This window comes from Heptranchias perlo, chromosome 12 (assembly GCF_035084215.1).
Source record: "Heptranchias perlo isolate sHepPer1 chromosome 12, sHepPer1.hap1, whole genome shotgun sequence".
Taxonomy (NCBI): Eukaryota; Metazoa; Chordata; class Chondrichthyes; order Hexanchiformes; family Hexanchidae; genus Heptranchias; species Heptranchias perlo.
Window position 1 is genome coordinate 23,141,731 of NC_090336.1, and position 25,102 is coordinate 23,166,832.

Sequence of the window (25,102 nt, forward strand, 5' to 3'; positions counted from 1 at the left end):
CTGACCTTAATCTCCATTGGCTTTATCAAAGGTTTGCGTGGCACTGATCTAGGCTTGGAATTCTATTTGCAGCTGTTATGGATCTACAAACTAGGTATTAAAATGTTGTATTTTTGAAAAATGAGGAATGTACGTGTGTATATTTTTACCTGAACTCCAAGAGGCTAGGGATGAATGAAGATTAAATCATGTATTTTACATCTATGGGTATCTCGTTGGGGAGGTTGAGTAAACTCTGTGCGGCCAATCTAAAGATAAAGTTGGAGGATATTTTTAGCCATTAGTTAATACGGGAAGCCAATGAATTCCATCAGTCGTGACACTCAGATGGCTCAAAGAGCTTACTTCTCAGTCCCTTCTTTTTCTTCCACTATAGCTTTGGACTTCTTGAAAAGATGCTACAGGGCGAAGGGGTGAAAACCACCTTTATAGTTGGATTGACGAACTACATGATAGAGTTCTGGGAGAAACTAAGCATAATTCCAGGTTTAGTTTCAAACAAGGTCTTTTCTGCTTCAGTCAGGGAATGATGCTCCTGCTTTTGATAAATTGAAGTGCGATGGATATGGTCCTCGGAGTACGGGCTGGCGGGATAACGGAGTATGATCCTGACCTCGTGTTTGGTTTCTGTAGCACAGTACTTATTTGATTTAAATTGCTCAATTATGTGCAATGTGTTGCCTGTTGAACAGGTATGAGTTACATTTGTTGAGATTGGTTCCAGCATTGTGAATTAGCCTGGTCTGCAGGCTGGACTCTGTGTTAACTTGTTTTTTATTTGTCTAAATAAACTGCTTTTGTTTTATCCAAATATGACATTCTACACACCTGTCCACACTCCCTACATCCTCACTTTGTTCAAATCAAGATTCATCAAACTGCTTTCAACTCTAACTCATTCTTTTCCAGGACCTCAAAACTGTAGAACACCTCACCTCCTCCAGGCTTCCCTTCATCCGACAATCTACAGGCTTTTAAAACTCGAGTTTGGCTTCACTTTACAGCTCCTTCCTCGTTTATCTTGATTGCATTGAAACATATAAGATTCTGAGGGGGCTTGACAGGGTAGATGCTGAGAGGCTGTTTCCCCTGGCTGGAGAGTCTAGAACTAGGGGGCATAGTCTCAGGATAAGGGGCCAGCCGTTTAGGACTGAGATGAGGAGGAATTTCTTCACTCAGGAGGTTGTGAATCTTTGGAATTCTCTATCCCAGCGGGCTGTGGATGCAGACTCATTGAATATATTCAAGGCTGAGAAAGATAGATTTTTGGAATCTAAGGGGATCGAGGGATATGGGGATCGGGCGGGAAAGTGGAGTTGAGGTTGAAGATCAGCCATGATCTTATTGAATGGCGGAGCAGGCTCGAGGGGCCGTGTGGCCTTCTCCTGCTCCTAATTTTTATAATCTTATATTCTCTCCTATGCTTTTCAACCGTGGTGTTGTCCTGCACTATAGACCTTGGTCCTTTACAAGATCACAGATACTTGCGGATGAGGGAGGCCATTCAGCCCAACATAATTAATCCATTCAGAAAGACCCTGCACTCCCCACACTGCTGCATCTAATTGTTTCTTTAATGATTCCAGCATTTTCACCTCCACCACTCTGTCTGGAAGTCTATTCCAAGTGCTGATCACTCTCTGAGTGAAGAAGTTCCTGATATCAGTCCTGAAGTTACTGTTTACTAATTTGAACCTTTGCCTCCTTGTCCAACTCCCGCACTTTAATTTAACCTTTTCCATATCATTGACTGTCTTATCGAACTCTGTAAGATCAATTCTCAACATTCTATTGGCTTTGTTGATTGCTGCTTTGCATTGGTTGGTTAATGTTGAATGTCAGGTCAATTAAGACTCTTAGGTCTCTTTCAACTTAGACCACACTTGGAGTACTGTGAACCGTTCTGGTCTCCATATTATAAAAAAGATATAGAGGCACTGGAGAAGGTGCAAAAAGGATTTACTAGGATGATACCAGAACTGAGTGGTTATACCTACCAGGAAAGATTGAGCAGGCTGAGGCTCTTTTCTCTAGAAAAGAGAAGACTGAGGGGTGACCTGATAGAGGTCTTTAAGATTATGAAAGGGTTTGATAGGGTAGATGTAGAGAAGATGTTTCCACTTGTGGGGGAGACCAGAACTAGGAGCCATAAATATAAGATAGTCACTAATAAATCCAATAGGGAATTCAGGAGAAAAGTCTTTACCCAGAGAGTGGTTAGAATGTGGAACTCTCTACCACAAGGAGTAGTTGAGTGACTAGCATAGATGCATTTAAGGGGAAGCTGGATAAACACATGAGGGAGAAAGGAATAGAAGGATATGCTGATAGGGTTAGATGAAGTAGGGAGGGAGGAGGCTTGTGTGCAGCATAAACACCGGCATGGGCCTATTGGGCCAAATGGCCTGTTTTTGTGCTATATATTCTATGTAATTCTATGTAACTTCATCCTTCACTATTTAAATAATTTACTGAGTATGCATGTCACTTATTTCTCCTCCCTATGTGCAGTATTTTACATTTTTTTGCATTAAATTTCATCTGCCATTGTTTGGCCCACTCATTTTATTTATGTCATTCTGTCATTTTTGGGTTGTGTCCTCTGATTCCACGGCCCTACCTAATTTGATATTGTTTGCACATTTGACTACTTTGCATTAAGTTTCTGATTCAAGTAATTGATGTATATTAGAATCAGTGGTTGTCCCTGCACTGAGCCCTGGGGCACCCCATCAATACTACTCTGCCTCCCAACATGACTCCTCTGACCAGTACCTGTCGTTTTCTATCCTTGAGCCAATTTCTTATCCAAGTTTACCCTGAGGATTCCTAAAGCACATCTTTTGTCTTAGTGTTGCAGGTTGTATAGTTTCAAAATATGGAATAACAGTTTTCTCACAACATTGGCAAATTTGAAGAAGATTTGCGTAAAGGGGGAAGCTCATTGTAAGAACCCATTTGAAAGTCAAATTATTCTAAAGAAGTGCGATTACCCTTAACTGTGATATTTTTCCTTGCCTCCTTTTTCTATTCTTTTGCTGTGCTTCCTCTTTCCCATATAATATTTCCGATTTTTTTTTTGTCCTCCTCTTGAAATTTAGCCCAATTGTGCATCTTTACCACCATGTGCTTGTGTAGTTCCATTCTTTTAACCCTTGAGCTAGTTAAGTGAGAAAACTCAATTAATCTCAAACTCAATTAATCTCCCTTAGAAAACTCAGCTTGAGGGGGAATGGGCAATTACACAAGTTACCAGAAGGTAGCCGACAGCGATGGTACCATGCTACAGCACAAGTCAGTGCCTCTGGTGAGGAGCAAAGAAAGCTGGGAGAAAAAAAATAAAGGCAGAAATTATCCAAATAAGGGATCTGAAAAATAACATGTTTGATGCATTTATTGTACTTTTACCACATATTTTGGATTAGTAACTGTGCTGAGCAGATTTTAAAAGACATCCCTAGGAGATTGGATTCATTCCAACAGCTATAAATTATATGTAAAACAATTAGTGGTGTACATTCCAAAATGGACAAATCAATGAGATCCCTTGGTGCAGTGTGGATTTGAAAGTAGACTACACTTGAGTGTGGCATGTTACAGTGTATTTACAGTTAAGATCAGAGATTCTTGAAGGCTCGGAAAATACTCCTCTCCAGTGCTGCCTGTTATTAGTCTGGATTTCTTCGAAGGATGAATACATATCATGAGGTTGTCGATGGTTCTAACTGTTTACAGGGAGGTTTTCTTAATTTACCAATGACAGGCTTTGACGAGACATTATCAATAGCAATTAATGGCTCCACTTTAGTGCTCTATAAGAAAACCAATTGCATTTACGTTCCAGTTCCTATTACTGTGCTTGTTTTACAAGCTAAATGTGGTCACAGTTGAGTGAAAAAAATTCTAGACTAGATGTAGTGTTTTCTCAAGCCCTTCCTATGGTGCAGGGAAAAGGCACTGATACAATTACCTTTTACCTGCAGTACCTCGACTGCAACTTCCATACAAGCTCAACTTTTATATTCGTGCCAAGAGCCTAGTATGATTAAAAAGGAAACTTCAGAGGATATTGATAATTTTAAAAAGTTAAGGGTAAGGGCATCATGTTTACCATGGCAGGCTTTGCAAATCAAGACAGGGAAGCTCTTGAATCTGGTTGACAGGTAGATTAATTTATTATGTAGCACATATACTGTAGTTAGGATAGTGTTCACTCTTACTGAATAATCAAAAATATATTTTTAAAATGTTGGCTGGTTTTGAGTGAAGCACTTTACAACATGTCATAGGAGAACAAGTTTGTGCAAATGTGTAAAGAACAGTTCCTAGCCCCTTATAAAGCTACACATAAAAAAAAACCCAAAATGTTTCTGGAATCTCTTTGGTTTCTTATGATATGTCATAATTATTGCCTTCTTAGTTTTGAAGATTTCTTGGTTAACTGTGATGAAATTTTCAGGTAAAAATTCTCTGTAACCATCCTAGTTTAAGAAACAATGGCTGAGAATTTCCTGGGAGCTGCTTCCGCTCCACTGCCATAATTTCATTGGAAATGTGGCAGAAACCCCGATCAGGCTCACTGAACGGAGCTGCTGTCTCTTGTGGTGCACATGTGTCTCTCCACCCCGAAACCACAGACGGTTGGCAATTATGCCTCAGGTGTAGAATGTCATGACAGATATTACGTAAAGCTAAGTGTTTTGTTTCAATTAGATTTACACAATTTTTAGAAAATGATGAATCACGTAACCCCATTCATTGGCACAAAAACTGTGGCTAGTTAGTTGGAAAACACATTGGCAATGCAATCTTGTAATGATCATTACCTACAAATATGTTGTATTTGTCAATAGAGGAAGAGTCTTCATGGGGGGCAGCTCTCAGGCACTTAATGCCTGGCTGAAGAGCAGCTTAGACAAAAGCAATGAAGGCGGCCACCTAGCCACAATCTTGGACGGAATTGGTGCATGGACTATGCAGATCTGAGTAAAGGGATTAAAGAAATCTCTTGAAATGTAAAGAGGCACCTATTTCGCCAATCCCAATCCTCTTCCTCCCCCTTACCTGGTGGTAGGCTCCAATAATTTTCCGTGCCTCCTGGTATCGGGTCTCTCCACTCCAGTGCGGGTTCAGCTGGTGCAGTTCTGATACTATCCGGTTGTGTTCTCGTAAGAAGATAGTGTGTAGTGCCTGCATCCCTAAATGTTCGTTTGCTCGGGAATCTCCTGCATAGTAAAAGAAAAGAAAAAATGACATGGAGTTCAGATTCTGTGGTCCCCAGGGCCTTGGGTTAGATATTGGCCTTTCGACCTGGTTTCGAATCAGCCCAGGCTAATGGGATGAAGGCCTCTTTTGTCTGTAGGTTGTGAAGTTCCAATATAATAGGAGTTTATAGTGGCTAGCTGGCTTCTAGTAGATCATGGCTGTCTGGAGCTGTGGCTAGCTTCCAGAATAGCTGGAGCTGGCTGACTGCTCCAGGTCTCTGTTGCATCTCCTGCTTTGCTGCTTCTGCCTCCCAGTCTCTTCACCTTCTCGTCATCTGTTGTAAGTTTATAGCTCTTCTAAACCTGTGCTGTTTTTATCTGAAAATTGGTGCTCCTACATTTTTCTTAAGGTATAAATATGCGTGGACAAGTATTGCGGAAACTAGGCAGTCTTGCTGCAGATTGTCTATTCAATTGCAGCAAGCTGGGGATCAATGATCCCAAAATACTTAACCGAGAGCTGCTGTTTGGAGTTTCTCTGAGTAATTAGACAAGGCAGAAAGGCTGATGTATGGCGAATCACTGATGACACATGCTATGTTCTGACCGGCTTCTATGAAAAGGATGAAAAGTGGAGAGTGGAAAATTCCTGGGGAGTGGAAAGTGGGAACAAAGGATACCTGGTTTTATCGGATGATTGGTTCACCTGGATGGGACTGCTGGAGAAAATGGCCTTAAAGGTTGCTGAAATATTCTAGGAGCCCTGGTTATTCCAGACCTGGGTGTGCTTGGTGCTGGCAGTCAGTGCCTCAAATGGAAAGTATTCGAGTCCCCAACACTAATATTCACACAATTTTCAAAAAAGTGTAAAACAATTTGCAATATTTATCATTATAAATTCTGTGGGCCTTATTTTCAGACCTATGGGCATAAAGGTACTTTAGTAACTCTGTACTATTATCTTCAAGCAGAGAATCTATTTTCTGACAGTGGGATGTTAGTTGAAGTTATCAAATTTACAAAGAGATGGTTTCAAATACAATAGCCCATCTCCACTTTTAGCCCCTCTGCCTTTCATGTTACAATGATAGGGCATAAGTGCCACAAACTTCAAACTTGTCGTAGATTTACCTGCCAGAAAACATGCGATGTCTGACTTGTTTGCGCTGAGGAATTGGTCCCTGGTCAGTGCACATGGGTTTTGAAGCTTCTTGCTCATGAAGGGTAGGTAGACCAGGCCATTGTCAGAGTGCTCCTGGTTAATGGCCAGGTACCCGAGATCATTGGTAAGGTTTCTCAGTTTCCGTGCGAGGGAGTCTGTGCTCCCGTAAACCATGCTGGCATCCACGAAGGAAGTGATGCTGTTTAGTTGCTCCCTGGGACGGAGCTCTCCTGTAAAGATTCCAGACTCGCCGCTCCCGCATGCTGGAGCCGAGCGGAAGAACGGCATGCACTTCTCGCCTTCGCAGGCTCGCAGGTCATCATCTGGGATCTGCAAAAACATCCGGGTCTAATCAAACAATGGACAAGAAATCAAAATATCACATCAAATGTACACCAGTGATCAAAAGTGATTCGGGGGCACCTGGGAAGCAAACAAAAACAATGGGTGAGATGCAGGGCAGGTACTTGCCTGTATTGGGAAGCACGGGCTTCTGTTGTGACACGATGATGAGCAGTCACTGTTGTCGATAAAGGAAGAGGTGCTGGCACTTTGTGGCGTCAGGTCCATGTCATGGTCAATCCACTGCCCCCATTCCACCAAAATGTGGGCATAGCTGCTGTCCAGAGAAATGTTCTCGTTGCAGGTGTGCAGGATTGCAGTCGATACCGTCCTGGCCTGGAAATAACGAGTAGAATTGTAAAACTCAAGAAGCTTTCTCGCTTCTGTTAGAGCACTATCACTTCTATACACCCACCTCAACTTGCCCCGCTACATACCAACGGTAAGGGGAACCCATTATATTCCTTGGTTTCGACCCATCCTTTTGGAAGTGAGAAGCCATCGTAGTACTCCGGAGGTAGCCATCGAACATATGGCACGTTAGCTGCTCCCCACCAGGAGTGCTGTCTGGAGTCAAGAAAACAGATTGATTTGTCATTTATTGTGGTGAGCGGGTGTTTGGAGAACTGTAACAAGCGTTAGAGCGAATGGTAATCGTGTCTCCATACAGTCCCTGGGAACAAACTACATCTGCAAGGAATGCGTGCGGTTTATAAATGGTAACACATCTACTAATGGGGACATACTTCTTAAGTACTTGTTAACCAGGACACTACAAGAGATTGTGAAATTTGAGCTTTGGTGGAGTTATGCTGTGACATTTATGGCATCCAAGCAGCTAGTACGTCATACTCTAGGTCTGTAAGTAACATGTGGGACTTCCACACCACAGCCCAGACTCTGCAAGGCTCCACTGGCAGTGAGCATGTGTCGGAAAATCAGCGGACAGGCCTGCATGCCCATTGCACCGTGCGCTACGTTCTGCGGTGAAGAAAATGGTCATCTTTCAAGAGGCTGTGCTATTCGAGGGTTTCTCAGTGGGATCAGCAGTCATGGACGCAGAGGCTATCTCATGTCTGCTAAGAGCTACCTGAGTATTGTTTCTTGTTCAAAAAATACAGGCATTGTGCTTCATTCCTCCCTCCCTGGAAATTCAACCTCCAGGGGAGGCCACCCATGGTCTCCTTCAAGAACACCGCAAAGAATAATTCACTCAGCACGTTTTCTACCCCTTGGCCAGTTAATATCCTTTGGGATCTTTCAGTGGCCCCACCAATTCCTTTTATCGCTTGATTGCTGTGAAGAAAGAAAACCACTTACATTTTTATAGCGCCTTTCATGTTTTCAGGGTGTCTCAAAGTGCTTCACTGCTAGTGAATGACTTCTGAAGTTGTTTTGTTGGTGAACATGACAGCCAGTTTGTACACGGAGAGGTCCCATAAACAGCAGCGAGATGAAGGAACAATTAATCTGCTTTGGTGGTACTGGTTAAGGGCCAAATGTTGTCCTGGACACTGGGAGAACTCCTTGCTCTTCTTTGAAAAGGGTCCGTGGGATTTTTTTTAATGTCCACCTGAATAGGATTTTAACGTCTCACCCGAAAGGCAAAGCTCCGACTATACAGGGCTCCCTCAGTACCGTGCTGATGTCAGCAGGCATCAATTACCTGAAGTCCTGCTTTGGAATCAAGATTATTGATGGTTTTCCTGCTTAAAGTAAACCATGATGTGGAGATGCCGGTGATGGACTGGGGTTGACAATTGTAAACAATTTTACAACACCAAGTTATAGTCCAACAAATTTATTTGAAAATCACAAGCTTTCGGAGGCTTCCTCCTTCCTCAGGTGAGGAAGGAGGAAGCCTCCGAAAGCTTGTGATTTTTAAAGTAAACCAGGCAGAGAGTCCATGAGGGGAACTGTATGCTGCTGCTAGACCCTGACAATCAGCTTTCCCCCTTAAAATTCGTCATCTCCTTACAGGCTTTTAAAATCTAAGCCTGGTGTCACCGAATCACTACTTCTTCATCTCTCTTACTCTTTTCAGCCCGGGTGGTGTCCTGCACCACGGCCTTGGCCTTCGCCCCCAGTTCATCAATTTAAAAAGAAGCTATCAAGTACCACACAGCTGACAGACTGTCCTGGCAGCAAACAGATCTGATGATACCACTGACAATTGTTACTTCTGCTGGTGCAGTACCTGTTGTTGCAGATGCCAGTCACGGTTCGGTATTTGTTCAGTAGACAGGAATTGGAGCAAGTTACCGACCGCAGCTGAGTGGTGCAACCTGTCGCCTCAGCCAGCGTCTGAAGGTCGAGTGTGCTGAGCAGATCTTTGAGGAACAAAAACAATCTCAATCAGAGGCGGTGAGGTCTGATCTCAGTCAGGGAAACAGCAGGACATTTCAAGTTTCTTTGTGTTTTCAGTTCCCCTCCCCGCCCCGCCCCCACCTATCCCACCTCGTTTCCCCTGAAGGTGCTGATTCATATTGCAAATCAATTCCGTCAGCACCGCCCACCCACCCACCCACCCACCCCCGGTCCCTCACCCGAATGAGCATTCTTCACGTGTGGACCTAAAGGTGGTTTTTCTGCCACTGAGGGCATCACCGATCATTCCCGCCCTCATTTGATATCCGGATGTGGATTTTCCAGCAGAGGTCACTCGAGAGGGATCAGGAATTGGAATCCTGGCTGCTGTTTTACAAACATACAATAATGATGGACAGCTAGTGGTCCTTTGAGCTTGTTTCATGTTGCAACTCAGCATCATGACCCCACCCAATGCTCACATCCCACCATCAGCCATGGAATCCCCTCGAAGGGCAAAAAAGCAAAATCAAATAAAAGTTCTAATCTAATTCAGGAAGAAACAAATTCTGGGAGATTCCTCTCTGACCCCCGAAGGTGATCAAAACAGGTTACGGAAGACCACCATGACCGTGAGGCACATCCCCCAAACCACCTACCTTTTATACACTCTGATATCAGGCGCACGCAGGATCCCGTCCAGCTCCCTTTTGAACATCTGCAGTAAATCCGCATTCACTGCACGAGCTGGAAACTTGTTCCAAAAGGCTGATGGCTCTCCGCGAAAAGAAAAACCTCCCGACATCTAGCCTGGTTCTATGTTTATGTAACTTATATGGATGTCCCCTGCTATCCTGACCTATCTAACTCAAATAGTCTAGTCACATGGACAAGGTCTAGCTCCTTCATCATGTCAAAGACCTCAATCAAATTTTCCCGGTCTATGCTTTTCTAGAGTAAAAATAACCAGCTCTCTATGTCTATCATGATAACTAAGGTCATTTAAACTAAATATGAATCTAGTGGCCCTCCTCTGAACCTTTCCCAGGGCTTCTTTGTCAATCCAAACTGGACACAGTATTCTAAATGAAGCCTAACCAATGTCTTATATAAGGACACTATACTGTTTTTTTGCTTTATGTTGGATTGTCCTAGCAATGCATTCTAATACTCTATTTGCTTTTACTATAGCCTTGTGGCATTGATCGTGAACCTTTAGAGACTCATGCACTACAACACCTAGGTCTCTTTCCCACTCAAAAGACTTTAGTTTGGAACCAGGCATGGTTTACACCTGCTTGGCGTTAGCCTTACCCATGTACATAACACTACATTTATCTACAACAAATGTCATCTGCCAGATGTGGGCCCATTGCCCCCATCGCATCTATATCTGATTGCAGTCTTTTCTGCATCCGAGGTTTAACATTAGCATAAGCCTTTGAGGCCCAGAACATCGTTATCAGAATCTGCACAAAGTCCGTTCTCTTGGCACTGATTCAATTCTCCCCTCCCCTGCCCTTGCCTCCCACTCGGGATTTATTATTATTCTGTATAGTGCCTTGGGACATTTTTACAATAAAGGTGTTATCTAAATATAAGTTGTTGTTTACCCGTTACATTCCTGAATATTTTCTCCTCCGTGTAAACCATCTGCCGAATGAGTTCTATGGTTGTTTCCATCAGCTCAGCCGCTCTCACTGCGGTCCGAGTCTCGGCTACAGGGTGTTTGAAGAAGCCGAGCAGGTCATTGGCACTAATGGAGCCTTCGGCCAGCGCTGCTTTACTCCTGGGAAACAAAGAGCACATCTTAGAGTAGCAATGGTTTACCGTTGACAGTGTAAATCTTTCACTAGATACCCCACCCAACCCTGCACCAAGCCCTAGCTAGGAAGACTGCAAAGATGGAGTTTGCAAGCTAAGACTGACCTGCTGAATGCTGCTGTTTATAATATTTTAAATAATAATAGTGATTCATTTTCATTCAATCTTGGATTTACAAAGATCGCTAAAACAAGTTCAACAAAGAATGTTATTACTACCAGCCTTTAATCTCTGTTGTCTTTCTTAATTTTATTGATACTAGTGCTGTCAGTCATTCTTGAATTTTCAGCCTGGTTCCTCATAAGCTCCAAACACCTTGTTCCTCCTCCCTGCATCTTCACTGTGTTGAAATCAAGACTACTCCAACTGACTCTTTCTCAGGACCTCGAACCAAACCTCCTCACCTTCCTCAGTCTTCTCTTTCTCCTACAATTAAAATCAAGCTCAGTGTCACCCAATCAGTGCATCCAGATTTATCTCAGCTTCTTGCCTACTTTGCTCCACCTTGGTGGTGTTCTGTACAATGGGCCTTGGCTCTTCACCTGGTTTCCCAACTTAAAGAATGTTTCAGTTTGTCCCTCTTAATGTCTTTTAATCTTACCTGTCTCTGGATCTTTTGTAGGCAGCATTGACGAGATCAAGTGCCTGCTGGAATGCCTCATTGACAAACGCACTCCCTCGCTGAGTCACGGATCCTGCATGACCAGAAGAAAAGTCACTTGGTTTAAGGATTGAAGCAATAGATTTAATAGTGTAAATATGGCCAGAGAAAGAGAGCAAGTTTTTAATATCCTATTTAGTCCCATATGGGCCAAGATTGGAAACCTTTCCATACAACACTTTTAGCTCATCCTCATATCGATATGTGATTTTCAGAGAAATTTTCATCTGGCAACTGTTGTGCTGTCATCCCGTCTGCTTTGGCCTCAACAGAAATCTAGTGCTTCATTCCCATCTCTAATACTGAATTAAAACTGTTTAAAAATCACAGGCATTTCTTATGGCTCAGTTAGTAAAGCCAGTGATAGCTGAGGTCTAGAAACCGGAAGACCCCAGGTTTGATTTTACAGTCTGCACTGACTTAGCTGATCTCAACCAGGGCAATAGTTAAGGGTGTAACTGAGGGTGTAACTCTGTGCTCAGAGTTAAAGAGAAGAAAGCTGCTCTGTCACTAGGCTGCAGACTTGTTCCTGCACCTGAGGTTTGCTTTCCCTTTATTTTTTGCCCATCATTCCCCTTCCCCTTCAGCCTATTCTGACGTACCACTTTAATTCAAAAGCAAAATACTGTGGATGCTGGAAAGCTGAAATAAAAACAGAAAATGCTGCAAATACTCAGCAAGTCAGGCAGAATTTGTGGAGAAAGTAAAAGAGTTAACATTTCAGATCAACGACCTTTCATCAGAATTGGAAGAAGTTAAAGATTTAACAGTTTTTAAGCAAGTGCAGAGCTGGGGAAGGGGGGAGCGAGGGGAGGAAGGAACAAATGAGAGGTCTCTGATAGGGTGGAGGACAGGAGTGATTAAATGACAAAAGGGATGATGGTGTAAGGCAAGGAGGATGGTAATAGGACAAGTAAAGAAACAAAAGATGGGTCTAGAGGAGCTGTAAATGGCAACATCAGAACCATTACCAGCACCTGCTGTCGGAAACAATGGGAGCAGTGATTATGATCTGAAGTTATTGAAATCAGTGTTGAGTCCGGAAGGTTGTAAAGTGCCTAATCGAAAGATGAGGTGCTGTTCCTCGAGCTTCTGTTGAGCTTCATTGGAACAGTGTAAGAGGTCGAAGACAGAGAGATCAGAGTAGGAGTGGGACGGAGAATTAAAATGGCAAGCGACCAGCAGGTCAGGGTCACGCTTGTGGACTGAGCAGAGGTGTTCAGCAAAGCGATCACCCAACCTGCGTTTGGTCTCCCCAGTGTAGAGGAGACCACATCGTGAGCCGCGAATACAGTATACTAAATTGAAAGAAGTACAAGTAAATCGCTGTTTCACCTGGAAGGAATGTTTGGGGTCCTGAACGGTGGGAAAGGAGGAGGTGAAAGAGCAGATGTTGCATCTCCTGCGTTCGCATGGGAAGGTGCCTTAGGGAGGAGGGCAGGTGTTGGAGGTGATGGAAGAGTGGATTAGGGTGTCACGGAGGGAGTGGTTCCTTTGGAAGGGGAGGGGAAAGTGTTTTTGGTGGTGGCATCGTGCTGGAGGTGGCGGAAATGGCAGAGGATGATGCATTGAATGTGGAGGCTGGTGGGGTGGAGGGTGAGGACAAGGGGGACCCTATCGTGGTTCTGGGAGGGAGGGGAAGGTGCGGGAAATGGGACGGACACGGTCGAGGTCCCTGTTGGGAGTCCTCAGATGAGGAAAAAGGAAGACATTTCAGAAGCACTGGTGTGGAAGGTGGCAAATTTCAGAACAGATGCGACGGAGATGGAGAAACTGGGAGAAGGAAATAGTGTCCTCACAGGAAAAGAGGTGGGAGGAAGTGTAATCAGGCAGCTGTGGGAGTCAGTGGGCTTATAATAGATATTGGTTGACAGCCTAGCTCCAGAAATGAAGATAGAGGAATCAAGGAAGGGAAGAGTCGGAGGTGGACCATGTGAAGGCGAGGGTAGGATGGAAATTGGAAGCAAAGTTGATGAAATTTTCCAGTGCGGGGCGGGAGCAGGAAATGGCACTGATACAGTCATCAATGTACTGGAAAAAGAGGTGAGGGAGGGGACCTGAGTAGGACTGGAACAAGGAATGTTCCACGTGTCTCCACATCACAAAAAGGTAGGCATAGCTGGGACCCGTACGGGTTCCCATAGCGACACCTTTTATTTGGAGGAAGTGAGTGGAGTCAAAGGAGAAGTTGTTCAACGTAAGAACAAGTTCAGCCAGGCGGAGGAGGGTGGTGGTGGATAGGGACCAGTTGGGCCTCCGTTCAAGGAAGAAACGGAGGGCCTGCAGGCCATCCTGGTGGGGGATGGAGTTGTAGAGGGACTGGGCATCCAAGGTGAAAAGGACACGGTCAGGGCCAGGGAACTTGAAACTGTTAAAGTGGCGGAGGGCGTCGCAAGAGTCACAGATGTAGGTCGGAAGAGACTGGACAAGGGGAGAAAAAAAAGTCAAGATAGGAAGAAATAAGTTCAGTGGAGCAAGAACAGGCTGAAACGATGGGTCTACCAGAGCAGTCCTGCTTGTGGATCTTGGAAAGGAGGTAGAAGCGGGCTGTGCGGGGTTGGGGGACTGAGATTGGAGGCCGTGGAGGAAAGCTCTCCAGAGGAGATGAGTTCAGTGACTGTCTGGGAAACTATGGCTTGATGTTTGGCAGTTGGGTCGTGGTCCAGGGGAAGGTAGGTGAAGGTGTCGGAGAGTTGGCGTTCAGCCTCCGCAAGGTAGAGGTCTGTTCACCAAACAACAACAGTGCCGCCCTTGTCAGCAGGTTTAATGACAATGTCAGGGTTGGACCTGAGAGAATGGAGTGCTGCAAGTTCAGAGGGAGGTAGGTTAGAGTGAGTGAGGGGAGCGGAGAAATTGAGACGGCCGATGTCACGCTGGCAGTTTGCAATGAAAAGATCAAGAGAGGGTAAGAGGCCATGGGGAGGGGTCCAGGTGGAACGAGAATTCTGAAGATGGGAGAAAAGTTCTGCTGTGCGGTGGGGGGGAAGACTCCTGGCCAAAGAAGTGGGCACGGAGGCAAAGGTGACAGAAGAAGAGCTCAGCATCATGTCAAGCTCAAAATTCATTGAGGTGGGAGCGTAAGATGATGAAGCTAAGGCCTTTGCTGAGGACTGATCATTCGAGGTCAGAGAGGGGAAGGTTAGAGAGGATAGTGAAAACACGGCAAAGGGTGAGATTAGAGGGAGGGATGGGGTCTGAAGAAAGTGAAGGGGAAGAGTATCAGGAGGGTGTTGGTATCTAAGAGTTGTTGAAACTTGCGGTCCTTGACACCTGAAAGGAAGACAAAAAGTTTTTTGTTAAAGCGCTGGATGAGGCGAAGGATGAAATGGAACTGCGGACCAGGACAGCTTTGAAATAGTGAGTTGGTGCTGCTGGAGAGAGAGGTTGAGAGCGTGCATGGCATTGAGCGTGGATCTGAGGAAACGACGAGAGCAGTGGTTCGAGGAACACTGAGTATCATGGAGATATCTGTAATCACGGGTGGATCCGAAACGTGAAGGGCGGAATTTAAGTTGGAATCCACGTGGAATAAGTCGGAGCTGGAAACAGTTGCTGAGGTACGACTATAATTGTCCCTTTGACATTAACTTTCACTGATACACTGGTTTCCAGTCCCACCACTGCTATGCTCTCTGCACCCACCCAAATCTATACTTGAAGCTGCAAGTCAACTAACCTCATAACATTGGGTGCAAATAGCACACTTCAATTTCAGTCTGTCTAAAACCTATCACTAGCCATTGGGTCTAAACTGCGCCCATATCAGAAAATCTAGACTATAGTGTAGTGGTAAAATCTAGGCTATAGTGGTGTGATCAAATCTAGGCTATAGTGGTGTGATAAAATCTAGGCTATAGTGGTGTGATCAAATCTAGGCTATAGTGGTGTGATCAAATCTAGGCTATAGTGGTGTGATAAAATCTAGGCTATAGTGGTGTGATCAAATCTAGGCTATAGTGGTGTGATAAAATCTAGGCTATAGTGGTGTGATAAAATCTAGGCTATAGTGGTGTGATCAAATCTAGGCTATAGTGGTGTGATCAAATCTAGGCTATAGTGGTGTGATAAAATCTAGGCTATAGTGGTGTGATCAAATCTAGGCTATAGTGGTGTGATCAAATCTAGGCTATAGTGGTGTGATAAAATCTAGGCTATAGTGGTGTGATCAAATCTAGGCTATAGTGGTGTGATCAAATCTAGGCTATAGTGGTGTGATCAAATCTAGGCTATAGTGGTGTGATCAAATCTAGGCTATAGTGGTGTGATCAAATCTAGGCTATAGTGGTGTGATAAAATCTAGGCTATAGTGGTGTGATCAAATCTAGGCTATAGTGGTGTGATAAAATCTAGGCTATAGTGGTGTGATCAAATCTAGGCTATAGTGGTGTGATCAAATCTAGGCTATAGTGGTGTGATCAAATCTAGGCTATAGTGGTGTGATCAAATCTAGGCTATAGTGGTGTGATCAAATCTAGGCTATAGTGGTGTGATCAAATCTAGGCTATAGTGGTGTGATAAAATCTAGGCTTTCGTGGTGTGATAAAATATAAATAATGGGATGGAAATTACCCAGAGCGGTGAACCAGCAGTGCTCACCGCTCATTAGATTTAAAGTCGCCCACTAAATTACCCTGTTCTTTTTGGCGGCAACTTCCTTGAACTGCGAGTTCAAAATACTTCAGCGTTCATTCCCGGGCTGTGTGAGTGATGAAAGGATCGTGAAGGCCCCTCAACCAATCAGCTTGAAGTAAGTCACGTTGTGAGAACCAGGGTGTGCAGTTCATTCACAAACTGCGCAAACTAACAACCAGGAAGTGCCAAACAAGGGGTTAGTAAATGTACAATAAAATGAGATAGAGAAAGCTAAATAAAGAGAGCGTAAGATCAAAAGACTCAAAGAAGAGAAAAATGAAGTTTAAAAAAAATAACATTTTTGAAAAAAAAGTCCAAAAATATTAAAATCAGGAGTAATGAGATTCCACATTTTGAAAAGTTAATTTTCAGTGCCAGAGAGATTGTTTAGCAGTCATTAATACTTACCACACTGTTAAAACTTAGTTCAGACCTAAAAAACTCAGCGTACCTGTTGTGGCACGATTAATTCGTTTCTAGCTGGGAAATGCAGCAAGTTGGTGCTGGTTCATTGATTGCAGCTGCGAGTCACACGCAGAAATCTGGAACTTGCTCTTCGATTTTGCCATTAGTAACGGTGAGCGCTGTTAGGCTCACCATTATTTTAAAAGCAATTTCCAGCCCATAATAATAAGCCTCAGGTAGAGTTTACAGTTTATTTGAATTTTGAGTTAAAAAGCACACAGTTTACTGAACAGAAAGGAAGATGTAGTGATGTGTATATATAAAGTTGAATAAAGGCATTAGTAGTCAGTAATATAAAGAAAGAACTTACATTTATATAGCGCCTTTCACAACCTCAGGACGTCCCAAAGCGCTTTACAGCTAATTAAGTACTTTTGCAATGTAGTCACTGTCGCATTGTAGGAAATGTGGGGCCTGAAATTATGGGAATCCTGCTCTGTAAGTGCGACAGAACGGAACCTTCATCCGCCTGAAGCCAAAGACACTGACCACATCCCAAATGGCCAACACAGTGTAATTTCCATAGTCAGGGCGCACATGTATGGGTGCAACAGAAGCGCCTGCTCCATTGTGTCAATGGTAGTGAGAGCAGTACTTAGTCATCCTGATAGAAGGATCCTGAGGCCTGGGAGTGATCAAAGATATTTTTAAAAACTTTTTTACACCGCCCCAAAGAGAGCAAAACTTCATAAATGGATCTCCTCTGGATCGGTCACCTTTGTTTTGGCAGTGTTGGGACCTCTGTCAGGTATGTCAGCTCTCAGCTGGTGCAAGTCCCACTGGGCCTACAGGTGTAATGGGTGGAACTCCCAGGGTAGCCCGGGAATGCTCCTGACATATTCCTAAAGCTGTGTATTGACGTAGTTCAACACACACCTCCCCCCACCGATTGGGATTTCCATCGGTTATAAAGCAGTTCTGAATTCTGGTGGATCCAGGTTCCACCCCTATACAGATGATCAGCCCTCGGAATTTCAGGCCTGTGTGTTCCAAGAGGGACGTCTGACATTTTGGTATAAGGCTTGAGACAGGCTCGGAGACAGTCTTCTGAGTGCTGTTGTTAAACTAGGCTACAAACCATTACAGGATTCCCAGTGAAAGAAGGCGGGTTCTTCACCATTCTGGTGGGCCTCTTGGCCACCTTGGAGTGAGGTTCCATTTTTATAGCTCATTGGGAAGCTGTGATTGGGAATCCATGTAAATGCATGGATTACAGAAACATTTACCTGGTACTGTGGGATGCATTTCTGCTGATGTAAAAGTAAAGCTCAGGCAATTAAGCAGGACCAACAGCCAGGGGATACCAGTGTTCAATACCTACATGTCAAAAAAGAAACAGTTAGCACCATGGTGGCACTGTCAATTTGCAGAATAGAAGTCCACAATGAATAAATTATCAGAGACATTTTTAAAATAGATGGGTTACAATAGTTAAAAGAGTGGACAGAGATCAGCCTTATGAACATGTGAACAGTTTGTACAGTAATATTCCAAACAGTAATATCTAGGATCTAGAAGACATGTTGTCGAGCCCCTCAGATAGTCTGTTATAAGTGATCTCAAAATTAGAATGGAACTGCACATGTAAGTGACGCCGTAAGCATAATGTCATTCAACCAATTGATTTCATTGTAGTCAGACCTACCATTACATGACAGCTCCCAAGCTTGCGCAAAGGACGAGCAACCTTCAATCTGAAAGCGATTTCTGCCCCCAACTCTCTCTCCCAACTGAGCATCAGTTCCACATTCAGACGCCCCTATTAAGCAGGAAATTGTCCATCATCCATTCCCTCCCAGTGAGCAGAATTTCAGCTCTCAGGTCAGACCACACTGAGAAGGATATTAGCCCTCAAACCTTCCTCCCCACTGAGCAAAACATCAGCTCCCCTGTCTCCGATCAGCAAGTTTTCGACGCTTGCCCTCTGACAGCTGTACTTCCCATTCCAACCCACCTACTGCCGGGGTGATCGAGGGAGCAGGTGGGATGCTTTCATGGATGAGATGCTGAGCCAATGGCTCAGGTGAGTTAGAGAAAAACTGCAGAGAATGGGATGGGTGAAGGCTCAGTTGGGTGAAGGCAGTCTGGGACTTGAGGGCAATCAGCTGAGGCACCCAGTGAAACTATTTGAACAGATGTGTTTATGTAATTTTAGTTGGAACTCTGACGTTGTTGAGGAATGATAGACAGGCCAGATTGCCTGTACTAATTCCTTAACCTTGATAAATTAAACTACTAAAAGGGGCGTTTTGTTTAAATTACAGAAGTTTTAACGGTGGAAAAGGTATGTAGATTGAATTAGTGTTGTGAGAATGTTTGGAGTGTGACCAGGTATAGTTCAGAGAGTAGGGCAGAGGTTGTGAGGGTTTATAGTGCTACATGGAACAATGCAATCCAACAATTAGCTACCTACAGTTGCCCCTCACAGGTTACCCTTACTCCAATTCAGTTCTCCTTTAACAAGATTAAATGTTTAAATAAAATAGAACACTTTTCACATTATCATCAATGGATTTGGAGACTTGATCACTTCTCTCTGTTATTGTGTTGGGGTTGTATTCTCTAGAGTTTAGAAGGTTAAGGGGTGATCTGATCGAAGTTTATAAGATATTAAGGGGAACAGATAGGGTGGATAGAGAGAAACTATTTCTGCTGGTTGGGGATTTTAGGAGTAGGGGGCACAGTCTAAAAATTAGAGCCAGCCCTTTCAGGAGCGAGATTAGAAAACATTTCTACACACAAAGGGTTGTAAAAGTTTGGAACTCTTCCGCAAACGGCAATTGATACTAGCTCAATTGCTAAATTTAAATCTGAGATAGATAGCTTTTTGGCAACCAATGGTATCAAGGGATATGGGCCAAAGGCAGGTATATGGAGTTAGATCACAGATCAGCCATGATCTTATCAAATGGCAGAGCAGGCACGAGGGGCTGAATGGCCTACTCCTGTTCCTATGTTCCTATATAAACCCATGTGATCTTAACTTATGTAATCTTTGCAATGATTTAATAGGAAAAGCAGCAGCAAACTTGACACTGTAGGGTTAATATATCAGCAAGCTAAGGACAGAAAAGTTTTGGGAGCTGCTCAGAGCTGAGAGTTTAAAATACCCCTGTAGAATTAAATAATATATCCAACCATATATTTGTCAGCTTTCACAGCAATCTTAGAGACTGATTTATTAATAGTAATTTGTAAAGTGATAACTTTAAATTTGATCCAGAACAATCTCACCAAGATACACCAGCTTGTAGAGTTATAGCACTCCTTATTTACAGGAAGACCTTGCAGAGCACTTTACATGGAGGTGGAAAAACATTAGAAGTTGAGCAGAACAGAGCGAATTAGGGCCAGAGGCTGAAGTCACAGTCAGAGAGAAAGACTTTGAGGAGGTTTTTGAAAAAAAGGTGACAAGATGGAGGGATCTAGGTAGGGAGTCCAGAGTACATGAAAGTAGTGACTGAATGAGCAGCCACCCTTGGTGTAGTGGAGGGATGAGGGAGAAGGGACAGCCTAATGTTAGAGGAGTGGAAGATACATGCATGAACACAAGGCTGGAGGATATTGCCAAAATAGGATGCAGTGAGGTCATGGAGGGATTTGAAATGAGGACAAGTTGCACAGGATGTTGTGGGTTTGACCACTGCAATCTCAATGCTTTAGGCAAGGCGGAAGCTAGATTGGGGAGGCTTGAACAAGTAAGTGGTGGGAAAGTTGGGAGTGCAGTTGCAAGGCAAGAGTGTGTTCCAGGACTTTGGAGAAAAAAGGAAAGTTGGAGTTAGGTTGGTAGTCAGAGAGAACGGAGGGATTTAGAGAGGGCCTTTTGAAGTTGGGATGATAATGGAGTCTTGAAGGAGTAGGGACAATGCCAGAGAATAAAGAAAAGTTGATATCATCGGCAAGAATGGGGTTGACAAGGCAAAGTTGGTTGGGCAGAGGTCTCAGAGGTGATTGCGGAAGCAGGCGGTAGGCTTCATGGATGAGAGAGTGCGCCCAGGTCTGAAGGTGAGATGAGGAGAATCTGCAGAGAATGGGTGAGCAGCAGCTGGGGTGGAGGGTGATTGAGGAAGCAGGTGGGATGCTTCCTGGATGAGATACTGAGCTAATGGCTAAGGTGAGTTAGAGAAAAACTGCAGAGAATGGGATGGGTGAAGGCTCAATTGGGTGAAGGCAGTCTGGGACTTAAGGGCAATCAGCTGAGGCACCAGTGAAACTATTTGAAAGATGTGTTTATATAATTTTAGTTGGAACTCTAACTTTGTTGAGGACAGGCCAGATTGCCTGAGCTAATTCCTTAACCTTGATAAATTAAACTACTAAAAGAGGCGTTTTGTTTAAATTACAGAAGTTTTAACGGTGGAAAAGGTATGTAGATTGAATTAGTGTTGTGAGAATGTTTGGAGTGTGACCAGGTATAGTTCAGAGAGTAGGGCAGAGGTTGTGAGGGTTTATAGTGCTACATGGAACAATGCAATCCAACAATTAGCTCAGTAATATGTTCGAAGTGCAGTATAACAGTGTAAGTATGTGCAAAGTGTTAGCTAGAAATTAGGAAAAGAAAACTGGAAAAATCAGAGGAAAGAAAGCTATTGTTGGGCTTATTTCCAGCCACATGTACTCAGTGGCTGGAAACAGCCTACTGCAAATGGAGATACAACTATTCTAACATAGCAGTTGAACTGTTAGCTGATCAAAGGGGTTGTCTGTTTTTCCATAAATATGGGAATAGCACTTGATTCTTGGGATGAACTGACCACAGACTTTTAACTTGATGATTATGATTGGCTGAGGTATGCCATTGTCCAAGTGTGGAAGCAAACAAAAAAACCCTTCCATTCAATGACAGGTAGGAAAAGCTACCAGCCAGCAATGAACATGCACCACAAAATGACCCAACCAAACCAATCAATCTTTTGAAACCCAGCAATGTAGAACCAGAAACTACCACAACGTGAATCAGTCAAAACACCCAAACAATTTTTTCAAGTGCTTTCAGGTGCTGTTTCTTCTTCACCCAGGTCAGTATATATACAACGTAACAAACACATAATAACATTACACAATACTGAAAAAACCCCGCAAAACCTACTCTTAAAACTAGTCATTTAAATTAGAAATTCTCTGCATAGGGCCGTCTTTCTTTCTGGAATCAGAGTTCTGCTTTAGTCCCAGAGGTTCAAAATTTCTCCTGGGCCATGGGTGTTCCAGCAACCATTGACAAACTTTGTGTGTGTGTGTCTTGGGAGTTGTAGTTTTCACCCTACTCCTGTGGAACCACAGTTCCCAGAGTGCACCATGACAAATCCAGCTTGCAGCAAATTCACATTTTTTTGTGACTCTGAAATGTGAATTTGCCACTGGTTAGTGGCCAAAAAAAAATCCCAAAAAGTCACACCCAATATGGCAAGATGTGAAACAGAATTTAATAAATCTGGTAATTTGTGGGCTACTACCAGAAAAATAATCATGAAAGCTACTGGATTTTAAAAAAAAGCCTTCAGGGAAGGGAACCTGCCACCCCTACCTAGTCTGGCCTACATGTATCTCAACTCCCACATTACATGGTTAACTTTTAATGTCCTCTGAAGTGGCCTTGAAAGCATCCCAGTTGTAAACAATCACTACAAAGTTCAGTAAGAAGAAAGAATCAGACGGACCTAATACTTCAGGAAACCTCCTGCTGATCACCAGCTACCGTCCGTAATCAACTGATGAATCTGTAACCCCTCCGTGTTGAGCCTCATGAAGGAAGCATCGAGGGAAGCAAGGGGACAGATTGTACTCTGGGTGAGGGACTTCAGTATCCACCACCAAGAATGGCTCAGTAGTACCACCACAGAATGAGCTGGTCGCGCTCTGAAGGACATGACTGCCAGACTGGGCCTGGGTCAGGTGGTGAGGGGACCAAGACGCGAGAGTAACATATTGGACCTCGCCCCCACTAACCTTGCAGACAAGTCTGTCCACGATAGCATTGGTAGGAGTGACCACCTCACAATTCTTGTGGAGACTGAGGGGTTGATTGTAACAGTTCCCACTGGGCGGGAAACAGTCGGCAGCGGGTCGGCCGTCCATTTACACCTCACCCGATTTTCCTTTCCACTGACTACAGGCACCGCCTGGTGGCAACAGTTTAAAAAATCGACCCCTAAGTCTTTTGTCCTCAGTGAGAGCATTCTCCATCATATAGTGTGGCACTACCACCGTGCTAAGACAAATCATGCTGCTCAAAACTGGGCATCCATCACGCATCAGCAGAATTTTATACCACCACAATCAGTAACCTCAGTGCCCAGCCCATCTTTCACTCCTCCATCGCCATTAAGCAAGGAGATCAACCCTGGTTCAATGGGGGGGCTATTGAGGGGTGTGCCAGGAGCAGCACCAAGCATAACGTATAATGAGGCACCGATCGAGTTAAGCCATAACGCAGGGTTACCTCTGTGCTACCTGCATGCTAAGTACCCAAAAGCAGTATGCTTCAGACAGAGCTAGACAATTCCATAGCCAATGGATCAGAGCAAAGCTCTCTAACTCTACCACATCCAGTTGAACTTGATAGTGAACAACCAGGCAACTAATAGGAATGGGAGGTTCAAGGATCATCCCTGTTCTCAACCATGATGAAGCCAGCATGTGAGTGCAAAAGTCAAGGATGAAGTGTTTGCCAGCATCTTCAGCTAAAAGTTCCGAGAAGATGACCCTACTTGGCCTTCTGCTGAGGTCCCCACCATCGCTGATGTCATTGTCCAGCCAATTCGGTTTGTTCCGTGTAACATTAAGAAGAGGCGGAGTGCACTCGGCACAGTGAAGACTTTGGGCCCTGATAACATTCTGGCTACAGTGCTGAAGACCTCTGCACCAGAACTAGCTCCTCCCACAAGAATTCTATAGAATTCCAATAGAAAAGGAGGGAGAGCGTGAACCAGAAAAGGAGGGAGAGCGTGAACCAGAAAAGGAGGGAGAGCGTGAACCAGAAAAGGCGGCAGCCAGTAAAGGTGAGGGGAAGAGAAAGAGAGGACCATGAGGGAGGGGACAGAGAAATCCAAAAAGGGAGGTGGGAGAGAGAGAGTGGGAAAATCCCCCACAAAAAGTGTAGAAAGAACCAGAAAAAGGGAGGATGTGACCCTGAAAAAGAGGGAGGAGAAAACCAAAAAAAAGGAGAGAACACCTGAAAAGGAAAGGGACTGTGAACCAAAAAGGGGAGAGAGAAAGAAAAGGAATGTGGATCAGACAATGACCATCTTATTCAAGTTGTTGGTCCTTGGAGACTTAACAGTGGGAAAATAACTCCATGGTCAGAGCTACCTCAATTACAGCTTCAGTAAGAACTACAAATTCATGGAAAGTAAGAAAAAGGTTTCTTTTACAATCATGTAAATAACTGAGAAAAAGAAGGAAGAGGGCTTGACAGGGTAGATGCTGAGAGGATGTTTCCCCTGGCTGGAGAGTCTAGAACTAGGGGACATAGTCTCAGGATAAGGGGTCAGACATTTAGGACTGAGATGAGGAGAAATTTCTTCACTCAGAGGGTTGTGAACCTTTGGAATTCTCCACCCCAGATGCTGAGTCGTTGAGTATATTCAAGACTCAGATCGATAGATTTTTGGACTCTAAGGGAATTAAGGGATATGGGGATCGGGCAGGAAAGTGGAGTTGAGGTCGAAGATCATCCATGATCTTATTGAATGGCGGAGCAGGCTTGAGGGGCTGTATGGCCTACTCCTGCTCCTATTTCTTATGTTCTTATGTTGTGGAGAAGCAGGGAATAATAAATCATTAAAGTACTTGCATCATAAGTAAATACTGCAAATTCACTGTGGGGGTTAAAGCACAAAATATCTTATAATGTAAATAACTTGGAATAGGAAGCTGTGGGGAGGGAAGAATAATCAAGTTACTTACAACTTAAGTAAGTTTTGTTAAGTGACAGAGATATCTATGATGCCATCTATCAGTAAATCATGGAACATTCTCACCCTCAACATTTTGTTTTGGTGAATTTGCTGTATTGTGACAACTGGCAAACCACAATCACATTTAAGCTGCAGCGAGACTGGTAAACATCAGATACCATGCTCTGGGTAGTGGACCAACTGGTAGTAACACCATGGGAGATCTTCGAGCGGAGATTTTCGAGTTATTGAGGGAACAAAATATGTTTGGCACAAAAGAGAAAACTGAGCTTCTTAGAGACAGCTTTAGCAATGGAGGTGATGTGGGAATTCCAATGCAAAGGAATCAAAACGAGATTCCCCCAGCACCGGCATGCAATCCATCCCACCCGATTTTCTTCTATTCACTGTGCCCAGGTGATCCAATATGCCCAGATCAGGGACAGGGAAACCTGCAAGATGTTTGTACTGTATTAGATAGAATTGAACTGCTACTCCTTTTGTGTTAACTAGGCATTTTCCACTAACTGTGATTGTCAACAAACTGTTCACGGAGAAATTAAGGGGGCAGTTCATTAATCTAACCAAAGAAATTTGTCCATAAGTTTGA

At 43.9% G+C, this 25,102-nt stretch overlaps 1 protein-coding gene across 1 annotated transcript in view; it reads right to left on the reverse strand.

Moving 5' to 3' along the window:
- LOC137327776 (eosinophil peroxidase-like) overlaps window positions 1-22,672 on the reverse strand; it is a 38,396-nt gene extending 15,724 nt beyond the window's left edge. The window contains exons 1-9 of the mRNA XM_067993583.1: window positions 22,544-22,672; window positions 17,824-17,914; window positions 11,441-11,534; window positions 10,629-10,804; window positions 8,906-9,038; window positions 7,146-7,275; window positions 6,838-7,044; window positions 6,336-6,696; window positions 5,065-5,225 (exon numbers count right to left, since the gene is read on the reverse strand). Coding sequence (XP_067849684.1) covers window positions 5,065-5,225; window positions 6,336-6,696; window positions 6,838-7,044; window positions 7,146-7,275; window positions 8,906-9,038; window positions 10,629-10,804; window positions 11,441-11,534; window positions 17,824-17,914; window positions 22,544-22,672 — 1,482 coding nt within the window. The remainder of the gene's footprint in view (window positions 1-5,064; window positions 5,226-6,335; window positions 6,697-6,837; window positions 7,045-7,145; window positions 7,276-8,905; window positions 9,039-10,628; window positions 10,805-11,440; window positions 11,535-17,823; window positions 17,915-22,543) is intronic.
- Between the last annotated feature and the right edge of the window lie 2,430 nt (window positions 22,673-25,102).